The 26,192-nt window shown below is 40.9% G+C and overlaps 2 protein-coding genes across 5 annotated transcripts in view; one reads left to right on the forward strand and one right to left on the reverse strand.

Annotated features, from left to right (window-relative positions):
- Positions 1–6,209, reverse strand: part of HSPBAP1 (HSPB1 associated protein 1) — a 50,573-nt gene extending 44,364 nt beyond the window's left edge. The window contains exons 1-2 of one of the 4 annotated variants that reach the window (XM_028743257.2): positions 5,881–6,202; positions 1,853–2,007 (exon numbers count right to left, since the gene is read on the reverse strand). Coding sequence is in view for 3 of the 4 variants with exons in the window: in XM_028743267.2 (XP_028599100.2) it covers positions 5,881–5,923 (43 nt within the window). In the remaining variant the exon portion in view is untranslated. Of the gene's footprint in view, positions 1–1,852; positions 2,008–5,880 lie in introns of all 4 variants that reach the window. The other 3 variants (XM_028743267.2, XM_077934861.1, XM_028743248.2) reach the window with 3 other exon arrangements.
- Positions 6,210–7,113: 904 nt separating this feature from the next.
- Positions 7,114–26,192, forward strand: part of SLC49A4 (solute carrier family 49 member 4) — a 70,166-nt gene continuing 51,087 nt past the window's right edge. Inside the window, exons 1-2 of the mRNA XM_077934922.1 lie at positions 7,114–7,701; positions 19,038–19,131. Coding sequence (XP_077791048.1) covers positions 7,296–7,701; positions 19,038–19,131 — 500 coding nt within the window. The 5' untranslated portion in view covers positions 7,114–7,295. The remainder of the gene's footprint in view (positions 7,702–19,037; positions 19,132–26,192) is intronic.

A 26,192-nucleotide genomic window follows, 5' to 3' on the forward strand; every position in this document is an offset into this window, starting at 1 on the left:
TGTAAGCCTGAGGGCAGGGACTATCTTATTTTTAATCTTCATAAGCTGCTCTGAGATTTTTTTCAGGCCGAAGAATGGGATAAAATGTTTTAAATCAATAAACAGCAGTTATATATGTTGGGTCATAAACACTATATAAAAGCACAGACTGTCAGGAAAAGAAGTGGAACCTCTATATGCATTAGAAATGTGGCAAGGAGGCTAGATCACATTCTTATTGATCCAAGAAATGTCAGTATAAATATTGAGAGGTTCCAGTTTCTTCAATTAACTCCATGTGATCAGAAGCCTTCTAAATTATTATTTTCTAAATTGCTTATGGCAAATCTGCTTAGTTTTTATTAAAACATCTCTCAGCAGAGCTCTGCATATGAAAAGTGTCAGATGGCATTCTAGTAGGAACAATTGTAGCAGGAACTCACTGGCTATGATTGCATGTCATGCAAAAACTAAGCCATAGCTTAGTGGAATGTGAACAAGTAGAAATAAGTCACAGCAAGTCGCAGGCTCAGGTGCTCCCCTTTCATAGTTCCTTGTAGCCAATAGGAGACAAAAAGTTTGCTTAACTGTGGCTTGTCTAGGCAGGCAAATGTAAGAGCCTGCTGAATCAGCCCAGTGGCCAATCTAGTCTAGTACAGTGGTACCTCTGGTTACGTACTTAATTCGTTCCGGAGGTCTGTTCTTAACCTGAAACTGTTCTTAACCTGAAGCATCACTTTAGCTAATGGGGCCTCCTGCTACTGCTGTGCCGCCGCCACGCAATTTCTGTTCTCACCCTGAAGCAAAGTTCTTAACCTGAGGTACTATTTCTGGGTTAGTGGAGTCTGTAACCTGAAGCGTATGTAACCCGAGGAACCCGAGGTACACTGTTCTCACAGTGGCTAACCAGACAACTATGGGAAGCCTGAAAGCAAGACTGGGCACAACAGCACTCTCCCCCACTTGTACTTTATCTTTCCCCTTGATCAGTTTAGTTGCCCTTTTCCAAACCATTTCCAGCTATACAGCATCCTTTTTCTGGTGAGGCAACCAGAACTGTACACTCTGATTATCATTAACATTTGAAACAAGCTGGCTTCAAACTACCGTTACTAAAGCTGGTTCAGTCAAACTAAATAAAGTTAAGATTACTGTACCTAACTACAGTTCCGAGTCTGGAGGACACAGAACATTGTAGTTAACAAAAAACAGAAATGAAATCTTTTGAATTCCTAATCTTAGCTGTCTGAGAAGAAGCAAAGACTATGTGCTCACCCAAAGCTCCCTGAAGCTCACATCTGGTTTACTATGACCTGCTAACACAGCCACACTGCAATTCAATCAACATAAAAAGGCAGTATTTCAAATGCATAGGAGATTACACAGGAGATACATGTACCCTGTAATATTACACAGTTAGGTGCACCTAATTAGATTAGTTGCACACTTTCCATAGGGCTGCTGGTTCACCTCCCCCTTCTTGCCAACATCAGGAACGGGAAGCCTGTGGCCATCTAGGGACTCCAGTTCAACCCCAGGCAACACAGCAGCAACAACTTGGAGTGACATAAGCTCCCTGCGTGTAATGAAAATGGATGTGCCCCTATTTAGTATTGTTTATGCTTCCAAAGCACTCTGTGACAACAGTGCCTCAGTCTAAGGAGGAAATAATCTAACTGTGCAATATACAACATACTAGCAGTATGCCCCACTGAACTTGATGGAGGTTACTTCTAAGTAAGTGTGCATAGAATAAAAATATACGCTGGCGTGAGATATTAATGCAGCAGATAAATTCCAATGTTATCTTAAACACATTCTCCCATGGCTACCATTGTGCTTCAAAAATGCTTGTCCATAATGGCAGGCCTACCTTTTTAACATAACTTTTCATAATGGGGTTTGTCTTGAGTGCAGGCTTTTAGATTATCTGCAGGCCTTGTAGGTGACAAATCAGTCCTTTACTTGTGTAGATATATATTTCCTTCTCTAGTGATACACATCTCTGGGGCTGCACTGCGAGGCAAGCTAAAGCAAGCAGAGATCTCCTTCCATTAATATTATAATGTCAACGATGTGAATGCTAAAAATACCACCCAACAGAAGTAAGAGTGAAATTAGCATATTTAGAGATGTATTAGTCCCATGAGTAAAATAATGCTATCAGCTTGCTGCAAGATAAAGCTAATTTGGCTTCCAACAGTTTATCAACAATGCGCCATTCCTCCACATTAACTAATTTAGACAGCTCTATAGCCTGCAAATTCACATGGAATGCTGTGCTATGCTAAATTAACTGGGGAGGAAAGGTCACATCACTACAGTCACATCTGTATGCAGGCCACGGTGCTAGGAAACAAAGTAATTAAAATACTGTAATTGCAATTAGTTATTTCAATTACAATTTAATTAATGGAAAATACAAATGAATAATATTTAACATCTATCTTAAACTCTTAATTCTGTCAGAAGAGATTTAAAGCTGATTATATTGAAAATAAGATGGCTTAGTCCAAATGACTAAATACGTGATTCATGCTCATATTTACATTCTTCATTTTCCTACTTTCTTATTTACTAGGTAAGGGACAGGCACAGGAAACTTACCAGTGTTTGTGTTTTCATCAATATGAACACAGGGTGAGTGTGAATAATCAGCTTCAGATTATTTATTGATCCGATCCAAAAATTACCTAAACATCGCCCAGTTGATGGGACTAAATAAACTGGGCATTGTACCATGTGAGCATTATGAACAAGTTCCCCTTAATGAATATGAAGTCAAAAGTTCTCTAACCAGTCGGGGGGTGGGGAATCACTTCACAGTTCAACCTGATGCATGTTTACTCACAGGCAAGTCTTACTGTATTCAATGGGGTCTTTTCCCTAGTAAATATGCAGTACAGTGGTACCTCGGGTTAAGAACTTAATTTGTTCCGGTGGTCCGTTCTTAACCTGAAACTGTTCTTAACCTGAAGCACCACTTTAGCTAATGGGGCCTCCCTCTGCTGCCACGCCGCGATTTCTGTTCTCATCCTGAAGCAAAGTTCTTAACCCGAGGTACTATTTCTGGGTTAGCGGAGTATGTATGTAACCTGAAGTGTCTGTAACCCGAGGTACCACTGTATTAGAACCTCAGAGATATGAATATACTGCTTGGAAGGTGTAAGATAGTATTTATCCATTATGAACACCGTTCATAAACCAGTAGGCTATTGGCAATACAACATAATGAGATGAACAGATTTCCCCATTCACTTCAAAGATAGTTTGGATTTAAACCACTAGAAAAGAAAAATTATAATCATAAGGAAATTGTAGGAGCACTTCTCATAAAACCACATTGGGTTCTGAATTGGGCAGGGGGATCACAACTGCCATTACTACCAAAAAAAAAAAAAGGTGAAATATTTAGTGAAGTCTGCATCTAATGCTGCAATTCTAGTGGCCAGTTCTTATGCAGAGTTGGATTCAATTGACTTAGGCATACTGAACTCATCATAGGATCAGACTGTTGCCAGTGTCTGAAGGCAGATGATGCACCTATCTTGTTGAAGCTAAGCTAGGCTGGGTCGGGATGACAGACCACCTGGGAACCCTACAGCGTGTTGATTTCCATGGAAACAAAAGAGAATATAAACATAATATATAAAGTAAAAATATGAGCATGATTCATTAACCTCAGGGGAACTTGCTTCCACATCAACATGCATGTGTGCAAGAAGGAGAACCTAAACAGAAATAAAACTAAGCAACCACAACTATTTAAAAAGTAAAAATGTGAGTAAGTTTAATTGCCCACATGGGGACTTGCTTCCACATCAACATGCATGTGAGCAGGAAGAAGGAAGAACTAAAACAGCATTAAAAAAGCAAGAAGTAAATTGAGTTATGCAGGCAAAAGGCCAGGCCAGTTCTTCTAGAATCATCAGCATAAACTTGAACTATTTTTTGCACCTTCATGTGCATGATCATATTCAGCATCAGTACAATGGTACCTCGGGTTACGAACTTAATTCGTTCCGGAGGTCCGTTCTTAACCCGAAACCGTTCTTAACCTAAGGCTAATGGAGCCTCCCGCTGCCGCTGCGCGATTTTCGTTCTCATCCTGGGGCAAATTTCGTAACCCGAGGTACTACTTCCAGGTTAGCAGAATTTGTAACCCGAAGTACTTGTAACCCGAAGCGTTTGTAACCCAAGGTACCACTGTATGCACTTAACTGCTGCAAGGCTAGCTGCTCTCTCTTTTGCCTTTACCAACAGATGACATCATGATGAATTTATTTTTGCTGCAAATCCTTCGCCTTGCAACCAATATACATGGGTATGGATTGGGTTCAGTGAGGGTTTTCTGTAAGAATAAACTTCCTGCACATACCCACAGACACTTTGAAGCCCAAGAAATTATGCCTGTGACTACTAATTGATGCGAATCACAGGTGGGTAGAGTTCATGTCCACCTTGCAGGCTTCTCACAGGCATCAAGCTGGCCACTGAGACCCCAGGATATGGGACTACATGGAACATGGGCCTGATCCAGCAGTCTTGTTTTATTTTCTTATGATGAGATCTCCTGAAGCAAACACGGGCAAGGAAAATAACTGGGCAAGTGAGAACTAGTTTCACTAGAGTTGTCCTTTCTGGCAGCTTCTGTCCGCACATGGACCATAGGCCAAAGGTTACCCCTTAGTATGCTGCTCTCTGCTGCTGGGAGTATTCACTTAAAGCATTGTGGGAAACATGCATTCACAAAAGGGCAATTCTGGGGGAGGCAATGAGTCATTCTTATTCCTGCAGTTTTTATATTCCATGCATCCCAGTTTACAATCAAATAGATAGCTATGTGTCGTGGCAAAGACAGACCTTTGGTTTAGCCCATTTGGGCATTCCATTTGTTTGCTGACTTGTAATGAAACTTCTCTAAACTTTGAAATATCAGAATTAAGTTTGATGTGCATATTCAGGACACAATTCTACATATCAAGGTTAGATACTAGCTCAGTTCTCCTATCTATATTCAAAGTAAGAGGCAAAATGCAAAATATAATGCAATACAGCTGAACACAAGAATTATCAGCATGAAATGCATATACTTCGAACATCATTCTACACTTTGGTTATGAACGCTCAAATCCAAACCATTTTTCAAGGGGTGGGGGAGCACAGGAAAAATGTAAAATACAACAAAATGCATTTCCTGGAAGGCTGTGACATTGGAATGGAGGTGGATATGCATGGCCAGTCAACATTCTGTTTTTTAAATGTGAAGATCAGTTTGACAGTTGTACTAGTTTTCAATGGGAAAGAAGGAAGAATGCAAGATCTAAAGTAATATCTGAATCAAAGCCTCTCAAAGCACTGCTTTTCTTACACTTAACTGATCAGCAAGTTAGTGGTGAAGAGAACAGTGGATTTATACTTTTGTTTGTGTATGTTTTGCTGTGGTGAATGCAAGATGAACACAGAATAAAGCTGGCCTTAGTGTACATTTTCTAAACTGCATGGAGAATGTGTCCAGTAGGCAATTTTGCATATATCCCAGTCAATGTGTACAGTTTCCAACTAAGGCTGGGCAACCATTAATCAATCAGCAGGACGTTTCACATATTGCTCGGTTAATATGGGCAGGTTGAACATTCACCAGCCAATATGCACAACGTCTACATTGTTCAACACGACTTGGCCACCACCGGCTTCAACTCGGGGTTGAAGGCGCTGCAGTCTGGAAGGCTTATATTGTATTTAACGAAGTTGATGCTGGTTCACCAAAGGGCATGTTAACCTGATGTCTGTCCCACGTAAATTGAGAAGCCAAGACATGAGAGCCTGTGCAGGTGAGATCCGATACTTTGGCGGGCGGGGATACCGGGACAGATATTGGCACAGAAAGGAGCAACCTACCGGGCAGCGAAGAGACCACCAGAGCATCCGCTCTCGTTGCCATTGTTTCCCTTTCTCTCTGGCCTTTCCTATTCCGAAAGAGAAACCGCCCCGGTCTCCTCCTCTTTCTCCCTCAGCGGCTCGACGTTTCGCCGTCACCACCACCAGCCCTCCCCGAGATCACGTGGGCGATCAGGCGCAGAATCACGTGGCTTTTGTTTGTGTTTTGCCTTGCAAAGCGTGGGACGGCAGCTGTTGTCCTTGCTTTTCTTCGGGGAACGCGCGACTGCTTTCCACGTAACCACAAAGCTGCGTCCGACAGTCACGAGTTAGCCTGGGCAGAGCGCACTAGTGTTTACCGATATCCCCAAATAGGAAACTCTTCCCCTCCCGCTTGCGCAACGCTTGGTGGAATGCATTCACGTATTCAGCTGCTGCTCATCAGGGATGTGGTAATCAAATCACGTGCAGACGCGTGTGAACCAGCGCGGCTCCTCTTCCCCAAAGATCTGTGCAATCTAAGGGCGGGAGAGGTCAAGCTACAGACACGTATAGGTGGACAAACCCTGAAGAATCAGGAGCTATACCTACGGGGGGGGGGGGTTAATTTGTACTCGCAACTACTACAAGGAGTAGGCACCGAGGCGGGCTACTTTGCAAGGCTGTCTTAACGAGCAACGGCCCCTCCTTCCCAGAATATGAGGATAATGGACTGCATTAGCGTCAGCAACACAAATCTTTAAATGCTTTATTTAAAAAAAAAACATTAAACTCAGACCAATCACATTTCCTCCGCCTCAAAACAAGGCACGCGTTAGACCATAAAACTCGTGTCTTCCCTACTAATCTTCTGCGTGCGTGTTGACATGGCGCTCACTCCCAGCGACACCCAAATCCTGCATTTCCCTCCCTTTCGTCTTCAATGGACAGCCGTTGCTTCTGCCCCTGAAAAGGCCCGCAACGTAGGGTTGTGTCCCAACGTTAGCCCTCCTCACAGGAGACCCGCCGAATTCAATGTACGTGGCTTTATGTTAAGGGCCTGCCATTTCAGTGGGTCTGCTCCGGGTATTATAATAAGCACAGGACTGCCAGCGTCTTAACCTGACACACATCCTCACTCAGGTGCAAGCGCTTATGGTGGGCTTCATTCCCACGTGAAACCGCGCCCGGGCTGAAAGCAGGAAGTTCCGTGTGCAAGACAAGCAACCATTCGCCGCTCTATTCTTTTCCTCTCTCTATGCGCTGCCTGGTGCCGAGAGGCGCTTCGGCGTCGGGTGAGGCCCGGCTGAATCGCGCATGCGGCTGCCCGGGCTGCTGCCTTCTGCCTGCGTTACTGCCGCCGCCGCTGAAGTGGGGTTACGTTAGGACGCCGGCCGGCCGGCTAGGCAGGCAGGCGACAGGCAAGCGGGCGGCGGGGGGTCTCCTTCCCTGAGGCGATGGGCTCGGACTGGAGCAGCCCCGAGGAGCGGGAGCCCCTTTTGCAGCCTCCGCCGGCGCCCGCGGCGCTGCCCCAGCACTACCCTGCGCATGGCCAGCCCCGGAGGACCGCAGCGGCCTCGCGGGCGGCGGCTCCCCGCAGCCCAGGGCTGGTCCCCGCGGCGCCTCCGCACCCGCCGCCGCCTCCGCTGCCCGGCCGCGTGTACGGGCGGCGCTGGCTGGTGCTGCTGCTCTTCTCGCTGCTGGGCTTCGCGCAGGGCCTGGTGTGGAACACCTGGGGCCCCATCCAGAACTCGGCCCGCCAGGCCTTCCCCTTCTCCAAGCTGGACATTGCCCTGCTCGTCTTCTGGGGGCCCATCGGCTTCGTGCCCTGCTTCTTCTTCATGTGGCTCATGGACAAGAAGGGTAAGCGAAAGAGGAGGGAGGGCTGGCTGGCTGGCTGGCTGGCTGGCTGGAGCGGGGCCTGCTGCTTCTAGTGCTCCCACCCCACCTAAATATCTGGGGCAAATACCCAAAGGGATGGGCAGGTGGGCAGCGGTACAACGACCCTACTAGGTAGAAACAACTGAGTCTTAAAAGGGGAACATTTTGTGGCAGAAGCTTTCATGGATTAGAGTCCACTTTAGTTAGAGACAGGGGTAGTACCTAGAAGGGCTGAAGTTCACGTTTTTGACCACGTCCCATGCTGTTATTTACTTAATTTATTGAGTTTCTCTATCTTTCCTCACCAAAGAGCCTGTACGGTGGTACCTCGGGTTACATACGCTTCAGGTTACAGACTCCGCTAACCCAGAAATATTACCTTAGGTTAAGAACTTTGCTTCAGGATGAGAACAGAAATTGTGCTCCGGGAGCAGCAGGAGGCCCCATTAGGTAAAGTGGTGCTTCAGGTTAAGAACAGTTTCAGGTTAAGAACAGACTGCCGGAACAATTTAAGTTCTTAACCCAAGGTACCACTGTATTTCCCATGAGTTAAGTTTCCAGAGGGAAGCGATGTGTCTCAAGCTGCTCACTTTACTGAATATCTGCTTCTTAAAATACTGTACAGACCTGTATTACTTATTTAGCGGGTGTGCTGATATTCTATGTTCAAGGTGGCTAGCAACATGGAAACCCCCCCACATAATTTCAGTGTAGAAAAAGGAGTAATAATAAATAAAACATAAAAATATGCAACCAAATCAAATAATTTCCATGGAAATCATAAGATCTAAAATAAACAAACAAAAAATTAATATCACAGCAACAATCTAACCCCCCACCCCCCAGTGTCTGTTCAGCAGCCTCAGCTTTGCAACCTCAGCTTTTGTAGCTGGAGTCAGTCAGGCCTACACCCTTCCAGCCCAGGTAGAAAAGGGCCTGCAGGGCAGGGAGCAGGTCTTCTAGGACTCACAGCAAAGTTAAGAATTTCTTCTGAGCTTTCAAGGGCCTTTTGTTGTGTTTACAGTAGCTCTTTGGATCTGTGGTCATTGCTGCTTAATAATAATGTTTTAATGCTGTGTCAGAGTAGATCACATTGGTTGAAACCAGATTCTATGAGCTACTCTGCTGGTTCAGTGACTTAAAGGCGTAGACTTGAGGAAACAGTTAGTGAAATAAGGATGCTGTTCGTCATGCTTGTTCCTTGCTCCTAGAGTGGTGTTTGTATGTGCATTTGCAAGTGTGTTTGTACGGACCACATTTTTTGTACAAAAGAAAAGGTGAGTAACAGAAAACTTGGCAGGTTAACCTGCCTGTTTATGTAGCGTAGGATTTTACATTGTACCACAGAGTTACAATGGATGGGGTTGGGCTATTTATGAGATATGGGAAGTGGATGAATCAATGGGATGCGGAAGGTGTCCTGACTCTTCTCACTCAAAGCTGATGGCCTCGCAGTCTGCCCTCTTTCACTCTCCCCAATTCAGGACAGAATACCCCAACCTCCACATTTTGACCTGACTTTCCAAGCACCACTGTTTGTTACTCATGTTCATTGTCATCCCCATTTTTGATATTCCAGGTGTTTGGAACTTACATGGGGGAAACAACAAGGCCACACCATCTCCCTGCATTACACCGCTGTCTCTGAGTGGTATAAAGACCAACATACACATGCTAATTATGCAATCTAGAACCCTGATCGTGCAGTGTTCTAATCTAAGTCACATGGTAAAACCTCACATGTAGAGCAGGCTTCCCACTTTAGACTTTCAAGGTGTGTGTCTCTGTGTAAGGAGGAATAGATTTGAGGTTTTCTATCCAGTGGGACTAAAGGAAGAGAGTTACATACAGAGCTGATTTTGGGGCCCAAAGCTCACAGCATTTTTGGGGATGCTGACTGTCTTTACAAAACTAATATGGGAACATGGATGAGGTTTGTTGGAGTGTTTAAATTGAACTCCCTACCTGTATATTTGTAAATAAAACTCATTTATTATAGCAATATAGTATTCTGCAACCTTTGTCCAAGGGACGCATACCTTGGTTGAGTGCTGCTCTTTTGGAATATCTTGCTGCCTGTAGTCGTGGAAGGAGCACAATCATGCTATGCTCAGGTGTCTTCATTCTGAGTCCAGTGTTCAAAATTTGCCAGGTGCATTTTGTGACTCACACGTGGCCAACTGTGGCCATGTGGAGATCTCTGATGCCAAGTTGGCTACTGACATTTCCATTTGGCTGTCCCCTCCAGCTTTCTTAAGCAGGTGAGCAAAATATCTTATTTATTGCATATATACCCCACATTTTTCTCCAAGGATTACAGGTGTCTCCCCACTTGCGCACAATCAGCACATGCACTTCCACTGACACATGCCATTTTTGGCACTGAAAGGGTCAGGGGAATTCCCACTCAGGTGTGACCTGGTGACATGTGCAGCAGCTGGGAACAGAACCCCCGCATAAGTGGGGATTCCCTTGTACATGGTTCACCCCTACTCCTCAGTTAATCCCGACAATAAACCAGTGAGGTAGAGGCTGTGACTGGCCCAAAGTCACCCAGTGATCTTCATGATCTACCAGGTCCTAGTCTGGCACTCTTAACCACTACAGTGGTACCTCGGGTTACATATGCTTCAGGTTACATATGCTTCAGGTTACAGACTCCTCTAACCCAGAAATAGTACCTCGGGTTGAGAACTTTGCTTCAGGATGAGAACAGAAATCGTGCAGCGGCAGCGGGAGGCCCCATTAGCTAAAGTGGTGCTTCAGGTTAAGAACAGTTTCAGGTTAAGAATGGACTTCCGGAACGAATTTAGTACTTAACCCGAGGTACCACTGTATACCACACTGCCTTCCTAGAGTACTTCTGCTATGGGGCAGCTCTATAAATTGTTGGTAAATAAATATGGGAAAACAGAATGTCACTTAGAGAAGAATCTGAAATATTTCCCTTGAAGCTTGATTTTGTTTTATTCTGGATTGTTTCAATTGATGTTTTAATGTGTTGTTAACTGTTTTGAGATCTTTTCTTTAAAATATAAAGCTGTATAGAAATGAAATGTATACTAATAATGATAATAATAAATTCCAGTGCAAAAGACACCACAGCAGTGTGCCTAGACATTCTGTTGTAGTGACCATAACCTTGGTTTAAGGAGCCATTTGGTGACTAGCTTATATATATGAGTTTCTAACTCTGGCTGAGCCTCTAGTTCTGCCTTTTGCATCAGAAATGCCCATTGTTATGGAGAGTTTGAATAAATTCTGTTGTAAATGAATGCTGAAAATATTCCTACTACAACTTGGGAAGAAAATCAGTTGTGTCCAGAATGCTTCATCAATATGGCCGCAGTTATTTGACCTTTGGAGCAGGTAATTTAATCTGCTGGAACAGAAACTCATGACTACATCCATTCTTTTTGTGTCCTCTTTCCCTAGAAGGTTTTGTGTACCTTCTCAACTTTCCTTAGTTTCCCCTTAATGTTCTCCCTAATCACAATTCAGAAAAAAAACTGCTGTTCAAAGGGAACAAAAGTGAACCATCTAGCACAAAATTGATGTCTATATGTCTAGTATATTGTCTGGCATTCATTGTAGTTTTCATAAAGAAGAAGATTCAGAAGCAGACAGCTCTGTGAATAAGTATATGTAAATGTATTTGTTAAAGAAACTTGGATTAAGAACATAAAAGTGGTGTTGCTGGAACAAGTCTAACATGCCTCCTGACAGTAGCCAGTCATGTACTGTTGGAGTGCTTGCAGACAGGACACTACACTACAGCCATATTGTGCTGTTTACCCCTAGTGATCAGAGTTAAATTGCCTATAAGCATTGGGACTTCATTTCTTTTTTTTATGTCAGCTGAATTTGTCTAATCCTCTATTTTAAAAAGCTTTCAAAGCTTATAACCATCACAAGGAATAGCAAATTCTATATCAATTATGGGGTGAAGAAGAAATTCGTTTTGCCTGCCCTGAATTTATCTACTGTCTATTTCATTGCATGGCCTCATCACTGAAAGGTTCTCATAGTTATCGCTATACATTAAAGATCTTTTAAGTCTTTCAGGAGTCCTAAATCTTTCAGCATACAAGCATCTCTCTTTCTGGTGGTTGACAAAAGTTGGCCAGACCAGTTATGTGAACCCAAAACATTCAACAGATTTGTCATTGTGCTTTAATGTACAAGTAGTTTCAGAAACCTGGGACCGCGGGTGGCGCTGTGGGTAAAACCTCAGTGCCTAGGACTTGCCGATTGCATTGTCGGTGGTTCAAATCCCCGCGGCGGGGTGAGCTCCCGCCATTCGGTCCCAGCTCCTGCCCACCTAGCAGTTCGAAAGCACCCCTAAGTGCAAGTAGATAAATAGGTACCGCTTTATAGCGGGAAGTAAAAGGCGTTTCGGTGTGCTGTGCTGGTGCTGGCTCACCAGAGCAGCTTCGTCACGCTGGCCACGTGACCCAGAAGTGTCTTCGGACAGCACTGGCTCCCGGCCTCTTAAGTGAGATGAGCGCACAACCCCCGAGTCGGACATGACTGGCCCGTACGGGCAGGGGTACCTTTACTTTTACCTTTACTAGTTTCAGAAACAGTCAGTTGTGCATTGATAGATAAATGTGAGCACATGGAAATTAAACTTGCACTGATAGTGTTTAGATATTAGTTCACATTGTATTGCTCATATAATAAGGGAGTATGAGGAATTTAGGGGAGGAGTTGAAGCTTAGAGCACAGAAATAACGCAACTAAAGTTGAGAAAATTAGAAAGTGGTTCAGGCTATGACAGTAAAATGCAACTTTTATAAATATCAGTATACACTCAGATAAACTTAGTAGTAATGGCCTACAGCTGCTCTTCAAGAAGGCAACAAAAAACCAACAAAAACAACACATACAAAAAACACAACAACAACCCTGGAAGGGGTTTAATAGGTTAGATTTGAAATATGTCAATAAAATTAAGGAAGTTTGTGCCCTGTCATGCCTAGCATAAGAAAATACATGAACCTTGTTATGAAAAGGATGAATAAAATGCTAGCAGTTTTGCTGAAAGTGCAGGGGTAGCAAAAATACTTTTTTGATTACTGTGAATTAATCTTTATAACATTTGAATGTCTTGTCATTCCATATCCCGAAGGCTTTGAATGAATCGCAGCATTTTAAAATTAAATGTTAAATAAATGAAGTTAAATAACTCCACATGGACGTGGAAATGTTATGTAATGGATTACATCAAATTTTGTGGAAGACATTAATTTACTTAATTTAGCAAATCTTGAAGGAAATGAGATTGAGGGTTTCTTATGAAGTAATTAACAAAGCAGTTAAATGCTAAGTATTAGTGTCTCTTCTGTGGTGAAGGTAGCTTGACATCTTGGTTTTGCAATTTTATGTTGCATTTACAGGCTGTGGCATTAAAAAATATTTTGTTTTTATGTTACTATGGGGAGATACTCAAATAGCTCCATGCTGATTGAGAGAGCACATTTTTGCAGATACAGGGTGCAGTCTACCTTTAATGAACACAGAGAACAATTAAAACTTCTAAAAACAGATTTAGACCGGGAAATATCTCAAAATGTTTCTGAAAGGGTTAGGTCTTCATTAGGCACTGAAAAGGCAACAGAGATGGCACCTAGCTAGTACTTAATGAGAGGGAATTCTAAAGGGTACGAGCCATGGCACTAACGGCCCAATTCCTATATAGTTTGGAACAGACCTTTCCTGCAGAGTACAGTGATTGATTGGATATACGAGGTGTGGGATAATCCTTTAGGTCAGTGTTTCCCAAACTTGTGTCTCCAGCTGTTTTTGGACTACAATTCCCATAATTCCTGAGTGCTGGTCCTGCTAGCTAGGGATGATGGGAGTTATCAAAAAACAGCTGGAGACCCAAATTTGGGAAACACTGCTTCAGGTCCTGGGTATTTGGTAAGTTGAGAATATTCAATTTAGGTACAATTGATTAGCTCTAGGGCAATCATATTAATAAGGAAATTCAAGGGATTTTATTTTGCACAGGAGTATTAAACACATTTTAAAATCAATTTTTGAGGGGAAATGCAGTACCATGAAGCCCAATATACAAACTATCTATTGATGACAAGAATAGAAACTAATTGGAAGAAGGATTAATTGAGATATCTCCAATTCCCATCCTTTAGGGTTTAATAATGGTACCATAAATAGTAGCTCAATTTCTTGGATCTTTGCAGCATAATCAGCAGATTGACTTCTCGATTTTAAGAAGTAAATATGCTCAGTCGACAGTTTATTCTTCAGAACCCTCTTGGTGGACCCAAAGCTTCTCACCATTCAGAATTAGTGAGTGATATTTTTGAGCTATACACTAGAGTTATTTGACCTTAAATTTAGTGAATGTGGCATTTTATTCTAAAACACTTACTAGAAATATTAAGACCTACATGAATTAAACATAATGTAAATATCCACTCACTTGGATATTTATATTCTGTTTGCAATGAAGGCAGTGTAGAAAAGAAAATTGGCTCAGGAACCACACCAGATTACACTGCACCAGATTAGACATGTGCATTTGTCAGGGTGGGTGTGGGGGGATAGATTGGTAATGTACGAAGTGCTGCTGGTATGTTATGAAGTAATCTCATGTGCTTTTTACAGTTGTAGCTTCCTTAACTGATATTTCAGCTTCCTCAAAACTGTTCTCAACCCCTAAAAAGGAGCACTATTCTGTTTTCTTCCTCCTCTCTTGCAATGTTTGAGCCTATATCTGATCAGCATCTAGGAGAGAGTGTTTTGAAAGTAAAATATGTGCTTTTAGGGAACAGCTCCTTTAATTTGTTGATAATTGCAAGCGTAGATATTATCTCCGTTCCTTTGACATCATACCCGTGGTTTGTTTATATACTCTTTCATTGGTGATTTCAGGTCGGTTGTCAAAATAAAATAATAAATACATATAAGACAGACAGATAAAATACAAAATGAAGAGTGTAAAGTACTGGAGATGGTCATAATGTTTTAAGTGCCTGCATAAATGTTTTTGCCTGGTGTCGAAAAGACAGCAAAGTTGGTGTCAGGCATACCTCCCTGAGGGAGGACATTATGTTTACATGCCTGTTACCCATAATTAATGCTAACAAAAGTTCTCTCTGTTAGAGTTTACAAACCTGCTTCAGATACAGCAGTTCATACTCCCTTTATTTGCCAGCCTTAAGGTCTTCTGAGTGTTGGAAGACTCAGGACAGATAAAAGAAGTACTTCTTCACACAGTGTTAAATTAAACAATAGGATTCACTCTCCCCAAAAGTAGTGGTGGCAATGAGAATTGGGCATTCATGGAGGATAGTGGCTGTTAGTCATGATGGCAGTGTTCTGCCTCTGTGTACCATTTGCTAGGAATCGCAAGTGGGGAAAGCGCTGTTACACTTAGGACATTTTTGTGAGCATCCTGTAGTCATCCGGTTGGTTACTACAAGAACTGGATGCTGAACTAGATGCACCAGCTCTGCTTTTCATCTAATGACCGTGCCAGCGAGCTTGAATGAAAGATGTGTTGGACTGTGCTCAAGTGAGAGATTTGAAGAGTAGTTGCAGATTGAAACTATGAGTATTTTGAAGGAGGGGCTTATTTATGTTTCAAAATACCTTCAAGGAGCATCTCCTTTCCAGCCCATAGTGACTCAGCCTGAGTTGTTTGCAGTGGCAAATTGTCACATTGTGAGAGAAAGAAACAAAAGCAGAAGTGAAGTAACTAGATGTACCAGATGTACTAGATGTAACTGTAAAAATAGTGTGTTTTGGTGTGGTTGCTTCACTTGTTTCCTCAATTCACCATACCACCCAGTGTGCCATCTTGCTTTCTTCAAGGCACTGTTTGTTTCTAAAGGGAGATATCGCATTTTCATTACTCAGTGGCCATGTTCATGGTACTGTCAGATTGAATAAGCTACTGGAAATTTATTGACGTTCTGTGCAGCTGAGAAGCAGGATATTAAATCTTAAAAGACTTAGAAATATAATAGATTTTATTGAAAATAATAAACGTTGTTCTGAATTTAGCATTTTGGTCGTACTGCTTAATTCTGTCTTCATTATCCATGCATATAAATTTGTAGTCTAGGAGCTAATCTTTCAACAGACTTACTGCTTGTTTTATAGGCTGCACATCTCCACTATGATTAGTACAGTGGTACCTCGGGTTAAGTACTTAATTTGTTCCGGAGGTCCGTTCTTAACCTGAAACTGTTCTTAACCTGAAGCACCACTTAAGCTAATGGGGCCTCCTGCACCTGCCGCGCCACTGGAGCCCAATTTCTGTTCTTATCCTGAAGCACTATTTCTGGGTTAGCGGAGTCTGTAACCTGAAGCGTATGTAATCTGAAGCGTATGTAACCCAAGGTACTACTGTATATCCAAAGGCTGCTGATGTTTGGTTGATGAACAAGACAAGAACCAGTGCTAGTAAATGTTTTTGCATTTGTATAGTTGTAGGTTCTCTTAACATATACATGACAGCCCTTTAGATATTTGAAAATGGTTATCATATTTCCCCTCAACACAGTGAGATGAACTGTTGATGGAACAAAACATGGTACACAAACATGCATATGGCTTTTGAGGAGCTAGCTATATGTTGTGCAAAATTGCATAGAGCCTTGATCCCACTATTTAAAGAGAGACACAGACTCTTTTTGTGGGGGGATTTGATGGAAGTGGTGTGGGAAGGGATGCTTAACCTTTCCCTACCTGCTCTTTTGACTTGGAGCTTTTCCCACATGGAGTTAAAGATGTATATTTACCTGCATTTAGAATCCTGGATGGTGGGAAGCCACCCAAAGCCCCACCTCCATCGGTTTATTTTAATTTTTTAAAAATGACATGAGTGCTTCATCATACATATTTGTGTGTTATGTGTCTTTTACTCCAGAATTGGGCATGATCCAATCCACTGTGGGTACATTGCCCATATTGAGCACAGTTGACAGTATCCAGAGGGAGAGCTAGATGTGACTATGGAGTAAATGCAGAGATTTCCTGTTCACTCTGAAGTTCCATAGTGTTGCATTTACACACTTTTTGTGCGTTTACAGGTAGATGGTGGGTGGGAAGCAGGGCTCCATTGAGACTATGTGAGTACTATGTGGGTGTTACACCCACAATGGACCAGATCAAGCTCCTAAAATTTAGGCCACCACATCAAATATTTTAAGTTCAAATTGTAAACTTGCTGTTGGAAAAAAGTAAAGCCATAACTTTACAAAGATAATCTTATTTTTGAATTTCTGTTTGGTCCGCTGTTTGCCCTCAAGACCTTCAGCTGTAATGCAGACACCCTTTATAGAGTATAATATTAGTGCAGCATCTCCAGCCAGCCCTCTGTGACCTTTATGCTTTATCACCTTAATCAAGCTACCTGCTTGACATTTTTAAAAGAAGATTTTTTCTCTTCTTGGCAGTTCTTGATGTGTATGGCATTATTCTTTAACTATAGATAATTTCCTAGGAATACGTGCATATTAAGAAGATACAAAAGGTCGGTGAAATCGTGAGCTCTATTCAAAGCCCTTCAGAGTATTGCATTATAATTTGTAGCTCAAAAACCAAATGGTTTGCGCTAAAGTGCTGCAGCTGGAAAAACAGTCAAATCCATCATTTGATCCTGATCCATGAGTCTCTTATCTACGATCCATAAATTTTGTACAGGCTTGGTAGCCAGTTAAAATTTGTGCTAAAGGTGGGGAGCAGGATCTTGATTGTGATGTCACACTGAGTGCTGCACTACAAGAACCAGCCTTTCCCCGGACAGCTTCAAGCTGAGAGTGGTGGACTCTGGTTCATTTTTGTTTTTCTGGTCTTCTGAGAGGCTCAGAAAGTAGCAAGAGATTTCACTTATTCAATGTGAAGTTTGCAATATCTCTTCTGTGCTTAGAGAAAGGGGAGGCGGAAGGTGCAAGGCATTGCACTGTCTCTAAAAAGGATTGCAAAGCAGTGAGGCATATTGTCACTTTTCAGTACTTCAATCCGTGTGAAGTCTGAGCAGTGTGAAGTCTGGTAGGAGGTCTTGCAGGAAAAATATGTGCTTTTCAATGGTGAGCTGGCAACCATTCTCACATTTTTATCATGTGAACTCAACATTAAATATAATAAATAAGTTAATTGTGTACTGCATCTATAAAAATCAGCATCATGGGACTCGGGACTCTCAAGGGAGCTTCGCATTCTTACCTCTTACATTCCACACAGTCAGTTTCATGAAAGGCATTTTGCTAGTAATAAATTGGTAATGGAGACTATGTGTGAGCTCAACCTAAAACAGCCAACAGAATATTCAGAAGAAAAACATGTAGTATTAAACAAGTGATTCCTTTGAGGAAAAAGAAATCTCTTGATTTATGACAATAGAACATTCTGCAAAACTCACAACTGGCTGAAACCTTTTCTTGAGGGCTTAATATTGGGCTCCATTCCTAATACTTTGTTCCCTGTTGTCTGGGATCTGTATCTGCTACAGTGTGTATGTATCCGCTCTCTGGATCAGCAACAGGAATTCTGTCATAAGGAATATATTAGTATATTTATTCATATGAAGTTATAGCAGTCTTAATAAAGATCTTTATCTGACCACATGTTATTCTTCAATAGCGCACATGTAGAGAAGATATAAAAATCAATTAAATGCCAATGTAGTATTTTAAAAATGCTGGATGTAGCAACTGGCAATTGGACCTGAACACTGCAGTCTTTTTGTAGTATCGCAAATAAGCAAATTCTTCCAATGTAGAAGCCATATTTATTTCAGGATTAGATTTAAGACTCCACTTTGAAAACAAACAGGAAGGGGAAATGTTAACTATTTCAGAAAAGGAAATGATATGCATCCACTTCTCCCTTTTATACATGAGACTAGATAAATCATTCAGATTTGGCACGCGAATTACCTGTCCAGTAATTCCTTGCAGCTGTGGGAGGTCTGATGTGCATACAGAGCTCTGACCCCTTACCACAGCTTCCCCTTCACTTTCAGTAACATCTCTGTGTAGAAGACATGCCTATGTAGAGCTGCTCTCTCTTTCAAAATGATTGGAGAAGTCTGTTTATTTAGGTGCCTTGGTTGTTTAAGTCTGGATAGGAGTGCCAGCTGAAATTTTAGTTAAGCATGCAAACATTAGCACTGTTTTTAAAAGTTCTTACTCTGTTAATATCTGTCTATGTTTGTTTTACATATCCTGTAAGATGCACTTCCTCAAAAGGAGGGTTACTTTTGTAATTGCTACTTTTTATGTCACATGTTTGGATACGCCTGTGTTTTCCTTGTAAAATTGCTATTCTTTTCCATTTAGGCCTCAGGGTAACTATGTTGCTGACATCATCCCTCATGGTGGTAGGAGCTGGCCTGAGATGTATTCCTGTATCAGACCAAGAAACAAGGAAATGGTGAGAGGTTTATTATTTGTTCTTTAGTGGGTGGGGAGGGGGACCCTTCCAAATTATCTTGTCTCAATAGGACTGTGGTGTAGCTAAGGTGATAACCGGTAGCAATTGGAAGATGTTGAAGTAACCTAGTTGAAGACATTCTGCAGTTTAAATCTAGTTTTCTACCATGGAAAGCTACATGAGAAAAATCCCATAAAACCATTCTAATGGCATTTTTTTCCTTAGGGCTGAATAAGATTATTTGCGAGATACAGTACTGTATGTAGCATCCAGCTACTAGAGGCACCCCCCCATGTGCTACCTTCTAGATAAGGACCACCCCCTTTCCTGACCACCGGATATTCTGAGATTTGAAAGGGTTATGAAGACTGGCCTCTTAGCCACCTTCTGCCTCAGATGCTCTAATTTTGCAAGCTGTTAGGTCATGCCCACAATACTGTGGTTCACCAGCAATGGAAATAAAACTTGAAGGAATTTGACATGGTTTAAACACAACAAAAGAATGAATATGTAGCTCTGCATGTGTGAGGACCATTAAAATATATTTTCTGACTCCCAAGTGTCTAGAGCAGGGGGGGAAACCCTAAATCAGATTGTAATTGCCTTGTGGTCCCCAGATCATACCCCTGGTTATAGCAGAACTGATTCTATATTCATGAGACTCACTTCCACCACTGTCACTGCCAATATCAAACTCACCCAGACTCAAAAACAATAAACAACAACAACAACAACAATGTAGTGTTTATCTGTGCAGGATAGTTTGAAAATGGGATATTTGAAAATTCTGCAAAAAAAAAATTAATCTGATATAGTAAAATCAGCTTAAGTCCGAAGTGGAACGTAGAACTTTGCTCACAAGGAAAGGGGCACATCACATTAGAAAGGACAGATGGGTATTTGCTCAAATATGAGATATGTATGTGCTTTTATTTGTAGAACAAAAAAAGTTTATTAAATAGTCCACCACAACTCCTTGCAATTTTCAAGTGGTTTGCGAGAGTCTGATGGGGAACTGCTCAAGGGCAGAGCTCTAGGTTTCGCAAGGCAACTCAAAAGAGACATAGCTATGGCTGTAGTTGTAGCCACAACACTAGTTGTGTCCTACATTCTAGGTTACTCCTCATGCGTCCTTTCTAAAATGTTAACATTTCCACTTCTTTTAAAAAGTAGCTTTCAGGGACTCTGTTTATTTTAAAAAATTGTCAGGTAACTTTTGTGCAAGGGATAGAAACCAAGTAGGATATTGGAGGGGCTGCCAGCGAGCAGGGACTTGACAGATGGTGCAATTTTCTGCCCTCTGTATACTCCCGCTACCATTTTCTTTCCAGACCTTTTTGCAAAATGAATTAGCTTTGTTTATAGTGCTGTATATACAGCAAATCCACATGTGTGTTGCATCCAATAATATAAACAAAACTTATTTATTATGGGAAAAAATTAATGTGTGTTTTCCAGAATTGCATTTTGTAGGGAATTACTTCTATCTCTGATTCTATAAGCATATTATATTGTCATTTATTTCCCTTCTGCCTTACTATCAGTACAATTATTCACTCTATATCTGCAGAGCTTCCCCTCCCTCTTTGTAGTGCATCTACAGAGCCAGAATGTGCATTCTGTGTGTCAATCATTCAACATGTCTCACCACTGTGGTTTGGTTTTGACCCTTTTGAAAATATATAAATTGTGATAGCTCTGTGAAACTAAAAATGTGAACATTAGTTGTTCCTTTGATGCTTACGGTGGGCTTTCAAAAGAAATGATGCTGTGTCTTGTGTGTTATTGAGTATTATGAAGTTTATGCTATGTTTACAGTGACATTCCTTTCCCCCTCAAGTCTCCTTCAAAAATATCTGAACTTATAACTTGAGCTTTTGGGCTTGGTTAGGATCTGAACAAGTTTTGTGTTCTTAACAAGGTCATTTAGAAAGAATAGTGCACTTAGCTTGATTGTATTTACCTACAAAAGGAACATAAAGTATTATCCGAGGGCAAGATCATCTTTTTTATGGATATTTGCCAAGCATTTGTCATCTTTCTGAGTGAAATAAGCAGCTTAGTATAAAACAATAATGTCTTAATGACCTATTGATTGTTTTAGGGTTGGGCTGCAGTGTGAGATTTAATTAATTTTGTTTTTAAAGCACTTTGAAGTTGGGACCGGCATACCCACTGAAGTTCAAAGTATTAATAATTTTATTATTTGTGGGCAGCATGCAGTGCATTGGGTTACTTTCCCTCATATAAAAATCAATAAAACAATTGGCAAAAAAACCCTGTTCACATGCCAAGTTCCTGTGAGGAAAGGAAACTGTTGGGCTGCCAGCATATATATACTTAGCAATGAGTAATAAACCTTCAAGGGAAGCTATTTTGTAATGGGATTTGTAGGGGGGGCCATTAGGCAAGAGTGCTTAGTAGTTGGACCAAATTTTAAACAGGCCATTTGATCCAGCTTGAGAAGTCCTAATGAATTGATCGTTCTTGCAGAAGGCATGCAATTTAAGATTTAGACCTGGTAATTTAGGATGTGCCCTTTGGATGGTGGGTTTCTGGCTCAGTCACAGTTCTCCGTGGCATAAAATTCTTGGAAAGATCTTACTCTGTGCCTTTGATTATGTTGGGAGTGTGAGAGTTCTCAATATTTTGGCCATTTTAACTAGTCTTAGCACTCCAAAGAGTTAGACAAGAGTTGTCTATACACCCCCATTTGCTTTGCATCCAATGCACTCCAACCACTGATCTGAGAAGTGGTGTACACACAATGTTATTCACAGTCTGTATTTATCCTGTATTTGTCCTGTTGTTTCTTAGGAATACTGCTCTTCTGTATTCAGATTCTACCACACTTGGAACCACTCTTCCACAACTCTGATTTATTTTGCTAAATGCCCAGTGTATCTGCAAACTGTGGCACTATCTTCCACAGCACACTGACACAACAATCTCAGCAGATGCAATAACTGTTTCAAGCGCTTCCAATAGGGTCCTCAGCTGTGTAGACATTACTATTATGAAACACAGCTAATTATTTCTTTTTATCAATTTAGATTGAATCTGGTTTGCTGAAAAATGCATCAAAATTTAGTAAGCTTGTAGAGGGAGGAGAGGAAGAACCAGATGGCTCAGCTGTAGAGTGCTCTTGTCTTCTGGCATGAATGGCCATGTTATTGTTGGGGTTTCACTGGTCAATGGAAATCTGTTGGTTTTTCCCCTAGCTGTTCTTCCATCCAATTTCAAACCATAGTTTATGAAGGTGGCTTGCTTTTCAACTAACCATAGTTAATATTAACCAGAAGAAATTGCAGTTTCAGCTGTGTCAGGAGAGGGGAGTGTGGAAGCCTGGGTGGGAAGCTAGGCCTAGTCTTATTATGTCTGAATGCAGCCATTTTATCTTTTGATGGCTACAACTGGATTAATTGGTCCACTCGTGCCATTGATGAGAAATCATTCACTGCTATATCTCTTTGCTGCATCTGATTAGTATCAGAGTAAGAGCCCATACCAGCCTTCTGCAGCCTGGTGCTTTCCTGATCTTGTGAGACCCCATAAGCCCCAGCCAGCATGGCCAGCGGTCAGTAATGAGTTACACACCAAAACATTTTGGAGAGTACCAGGTTGGGCAGGCTTGGCCTACAACCTCACTATGTCTATTTATTTTGTGTGCTACTTTTTTTAAAAGTGTGGCTTTATGGAAGAAAACCATCATGTTGAAACGAGTTGTTTTTGTTTTCTTCTTGTTTTTTTAACATGTTCCCTGCAAGCTTCAATTCTGTTTGCTCTCCTATTTCAAACTTTGACCGAAGAAACATTCTCAAGTGTCTGACAGCTGTGATGGCTGTGCAATAACACGGCATTATGATGTGACGATCTGAGAGAATTTGTCGCTGTACTGTCAGGGGTCTTTCTGCATCGTTATATTGTTGCCTTTAAACTGTCAGGATGTCTGACAGAGATGCCATTGTCTTGGCTTGGTATTGCAGTGTTTGTTTCATTGCAAATTTTTGACTCTTGCTTGGCAGGATTTCAGTAAAAAAAAGTTTCACAATAATGAGATTCCCCACCCCCCACCCCCGCTCCATTTCATCAAAAATGGAAGTCCATTGTGTTTCAGAATCCTTATACTTTTCTTTAAAACAATAGCAGCAAGAAACAAACAGACCCCAAATATGAATGAGAGGATCTAACCAAGTTCAGCATCAAAACTACTCCAGACTCATGTTGGATGCTTTCATATTTGCTCTTTCTTTTCTAGCTAGGAGCAGTTCCTATATCAAGCCACAGACAGTGTCTTTATTAGAAGAGCCTATCAGCTTCATTTATTTCTCTGCTTTCTCCCTGAGATGTGTCTTATTTTATTTTTAGTAGTATTATTAGGCAAAATCATTCGCACGTTACCCATATTGTATTAGGTGATTACATAACATTGAAAATGAAGCCAGATATACAAGCTAAATACAGATTTAGCAAGCAGAAAACCTTTGCAGTACAGATATATCATTTAGCAATGATAACTTGGCAGCACATCTATTTGTATGGATTTGTATAGAACAAGACACTTCTACATAAATATCAGTAGGTGGAAATGCTAGTTTCTGCAAAAACAAACAAACCCTTTATTTTTCAGCTACATATGAATATATGGCCATTTCTGGACTGAGATAGCCTGACCCTTGTCCGTGTGCTGGCAACCCCCAGATTGTATTACTATTGGATTAATATTATGTTTTTCAAAAGAGGGGGTAGTTTTATGTCATCCATTTTCATATATATTATATTCACCAATACTTTGAAAAGCTTGTTTGATTCTTTAGTGGGATTTAGTTCCAGTAGTCTTGTTTGCTAGTTTGTGCAGTAGCTAAATATGCTCATTGGGTCATATCCATTGCGTCTATCTGCTGATGGAGAGAATCTGTTAGTGAAAGGAGGGGAAACAATTGATAGCAATTTCTGCCCTCTCCAGCTGCAGCTCCTGCTCCTAAATCTGCTCCAAATTGTTGGGGAATCATCTAGAGGGGCATTGGTGAGTGATAATATTTTATAACATACTGATTTTAAAGAGACCCCCCCCCCTTGGGGTGCTACACACTGTAATCTATATGTAATTATGTTTGGTTACAAATGTTTGGCCACCGAAGGGGAAGTTGCTAAAATACATGTGGTTGATTCATCTAAGGCGTGAACGCTTTTTTTTAACATTGCATTTAGCCTATATACAGAATATAGGAATGCTTGCTTAACATTGGTATGTAGTATATATGACACATGGAATATGAAATAATTATTTTCATGTTTGTAAACTCACAATTGAGGACTTTACCTTGACTTTGTCTTTTTGCAGTTGGATTGTGTTAAGGAGAGCAGAACTGTTTTCTGTTTTCATTTAAACACAGTCACAGCAGTTCCCCTTTTGAAGGTAAACTTGCTTGCCCAATTACTAGCTCAAAGGAAAGTTAATGCAAATTAATTATAGCTTCAAGATTTTGATTTGGCCACAAAGCTTATTTTTAAAAAATCAAAAAAATCAGGTGTTCTAGTTTGGCTTTCACAAACTTTAGTCTTGAGGCAAAGGATAAGTAATTGATTATTTCATAACCCCCTCTGTTGAAATGTTCTTCTTATTTTCTTTCATAGTTTTGGTTTCAGGCTTGTTATGAAAAGCTTCATACTCTTAGATTGAACTCTCAGAGTTCACTATGTTGCTTGGTACCTGAAAATAATTAGCTGAATATTGGAAAAGTAATGTATAAACCTGAGCACAGAGTATAGAAATCGATCAAAATACATCTCTTACCTTAGCCAGTCTTAAAAATGCTTTCCTATCGGTCCAAGTGCGGAACAAAATTGTCTTGCTCTTCTCATCTTTCATACAAAAGACATCTTGCATTACAGAATCAAACTTAAATTACAGTATTAGGCAGTGAGGGAAAATGCAGTTGCTCTTTGCTCCTTCTGGATAACAGAAACAAGAAGAAAATGGGGAAATAACAGGAACAAATGTTTCTAATCTCAGAGCAATTTTTAGAACAGATGATGGTTTGTAAGAAAGAGTTCCGATAGTCCTTTCAGGCTGAAATCTGCTGCAGTGATAACAAGACACCATAAAAAAAGCAAAATGCACTGATACTGTTGTGTTCATATTTTTCTGTCAGCTATATTAGCTGCTACAAATTTGTCTTCTAGAATAGTAGTAGATTACTCCATACATTGAACCATATCGTGGGTATCTCCTATCTGTCCGTCTCTAGGAAGATAAGGTGGAGATACACAAAAAACCCCAATGAAAAGTGGCTTAATTCTGACAGAGTTCATAAATCAGTGAATTAATACAAGTATGTGGTAGAGAGATTTCAACAAGGCTTCTGGTTTTGGTATTTGGTATGTATAAAGGCAGTAAATGCTGGGAAATGAAGAGGACAGATTTTCAGTGGTTGGGAGTGTTTACTTCAAACTTCTTCCAAAGTGAAATAATAATAATAATAATAATAAATAATAATAATAATAATAATAATAATAATAATAATAATAATAATAATAATATTATATTTGTATCCTGCCCTCCCCGGCCGAGTCGGGCTAAGAGCTGCTAACATCATAATTAGGTTACTGACTTATCACCTAGCTTATACATCACCCCATGGCGTCCACTATTATAGTGTGAAGGAAAATATAATAAGACAAACCTGCAAAACAAGTGAAAAAAAGATGCTTACTAGTGCTCCAGAACTGGTCTGTGACCGTAATAATAAAATTTATTTTATTTACTAGTGCTAAAAATTACTTTCCTTTTCAGAATGATCCTCCATGTCACACAACTTGAATAATGGATCTGCTAAATTACCCACTGGGAATTGTTACACACCCCGAGGTGAACAGCTAACTTGTGGGGCTGCTTCAGACAGAGTGTAGAAACTGGGAATCTAAGGCTGCAATCCTGTACCATTTTACCAAAAGTAAGGCCCACTGAACTTAGCAGGACTTACTTCTGAATAAGCTGCGTAGGATTGAGCTCCACATATTTCAAGATGTTTGATTGTCTGTTTTGAACACTTGTTCCT

This window comes from Podarcis muralis, chromosome 1 (assembly GCF_964188315.1).
Source record: "Podarcis muralis chromosome 1, rPodMur119.hap1.1, whole genome shotgun sequence".
NCBI lineage: Eukaryota > Metazoa > Chordata > Lepidosauria > Squamata > Lacertidae > Podarcis > Podarcis muralis.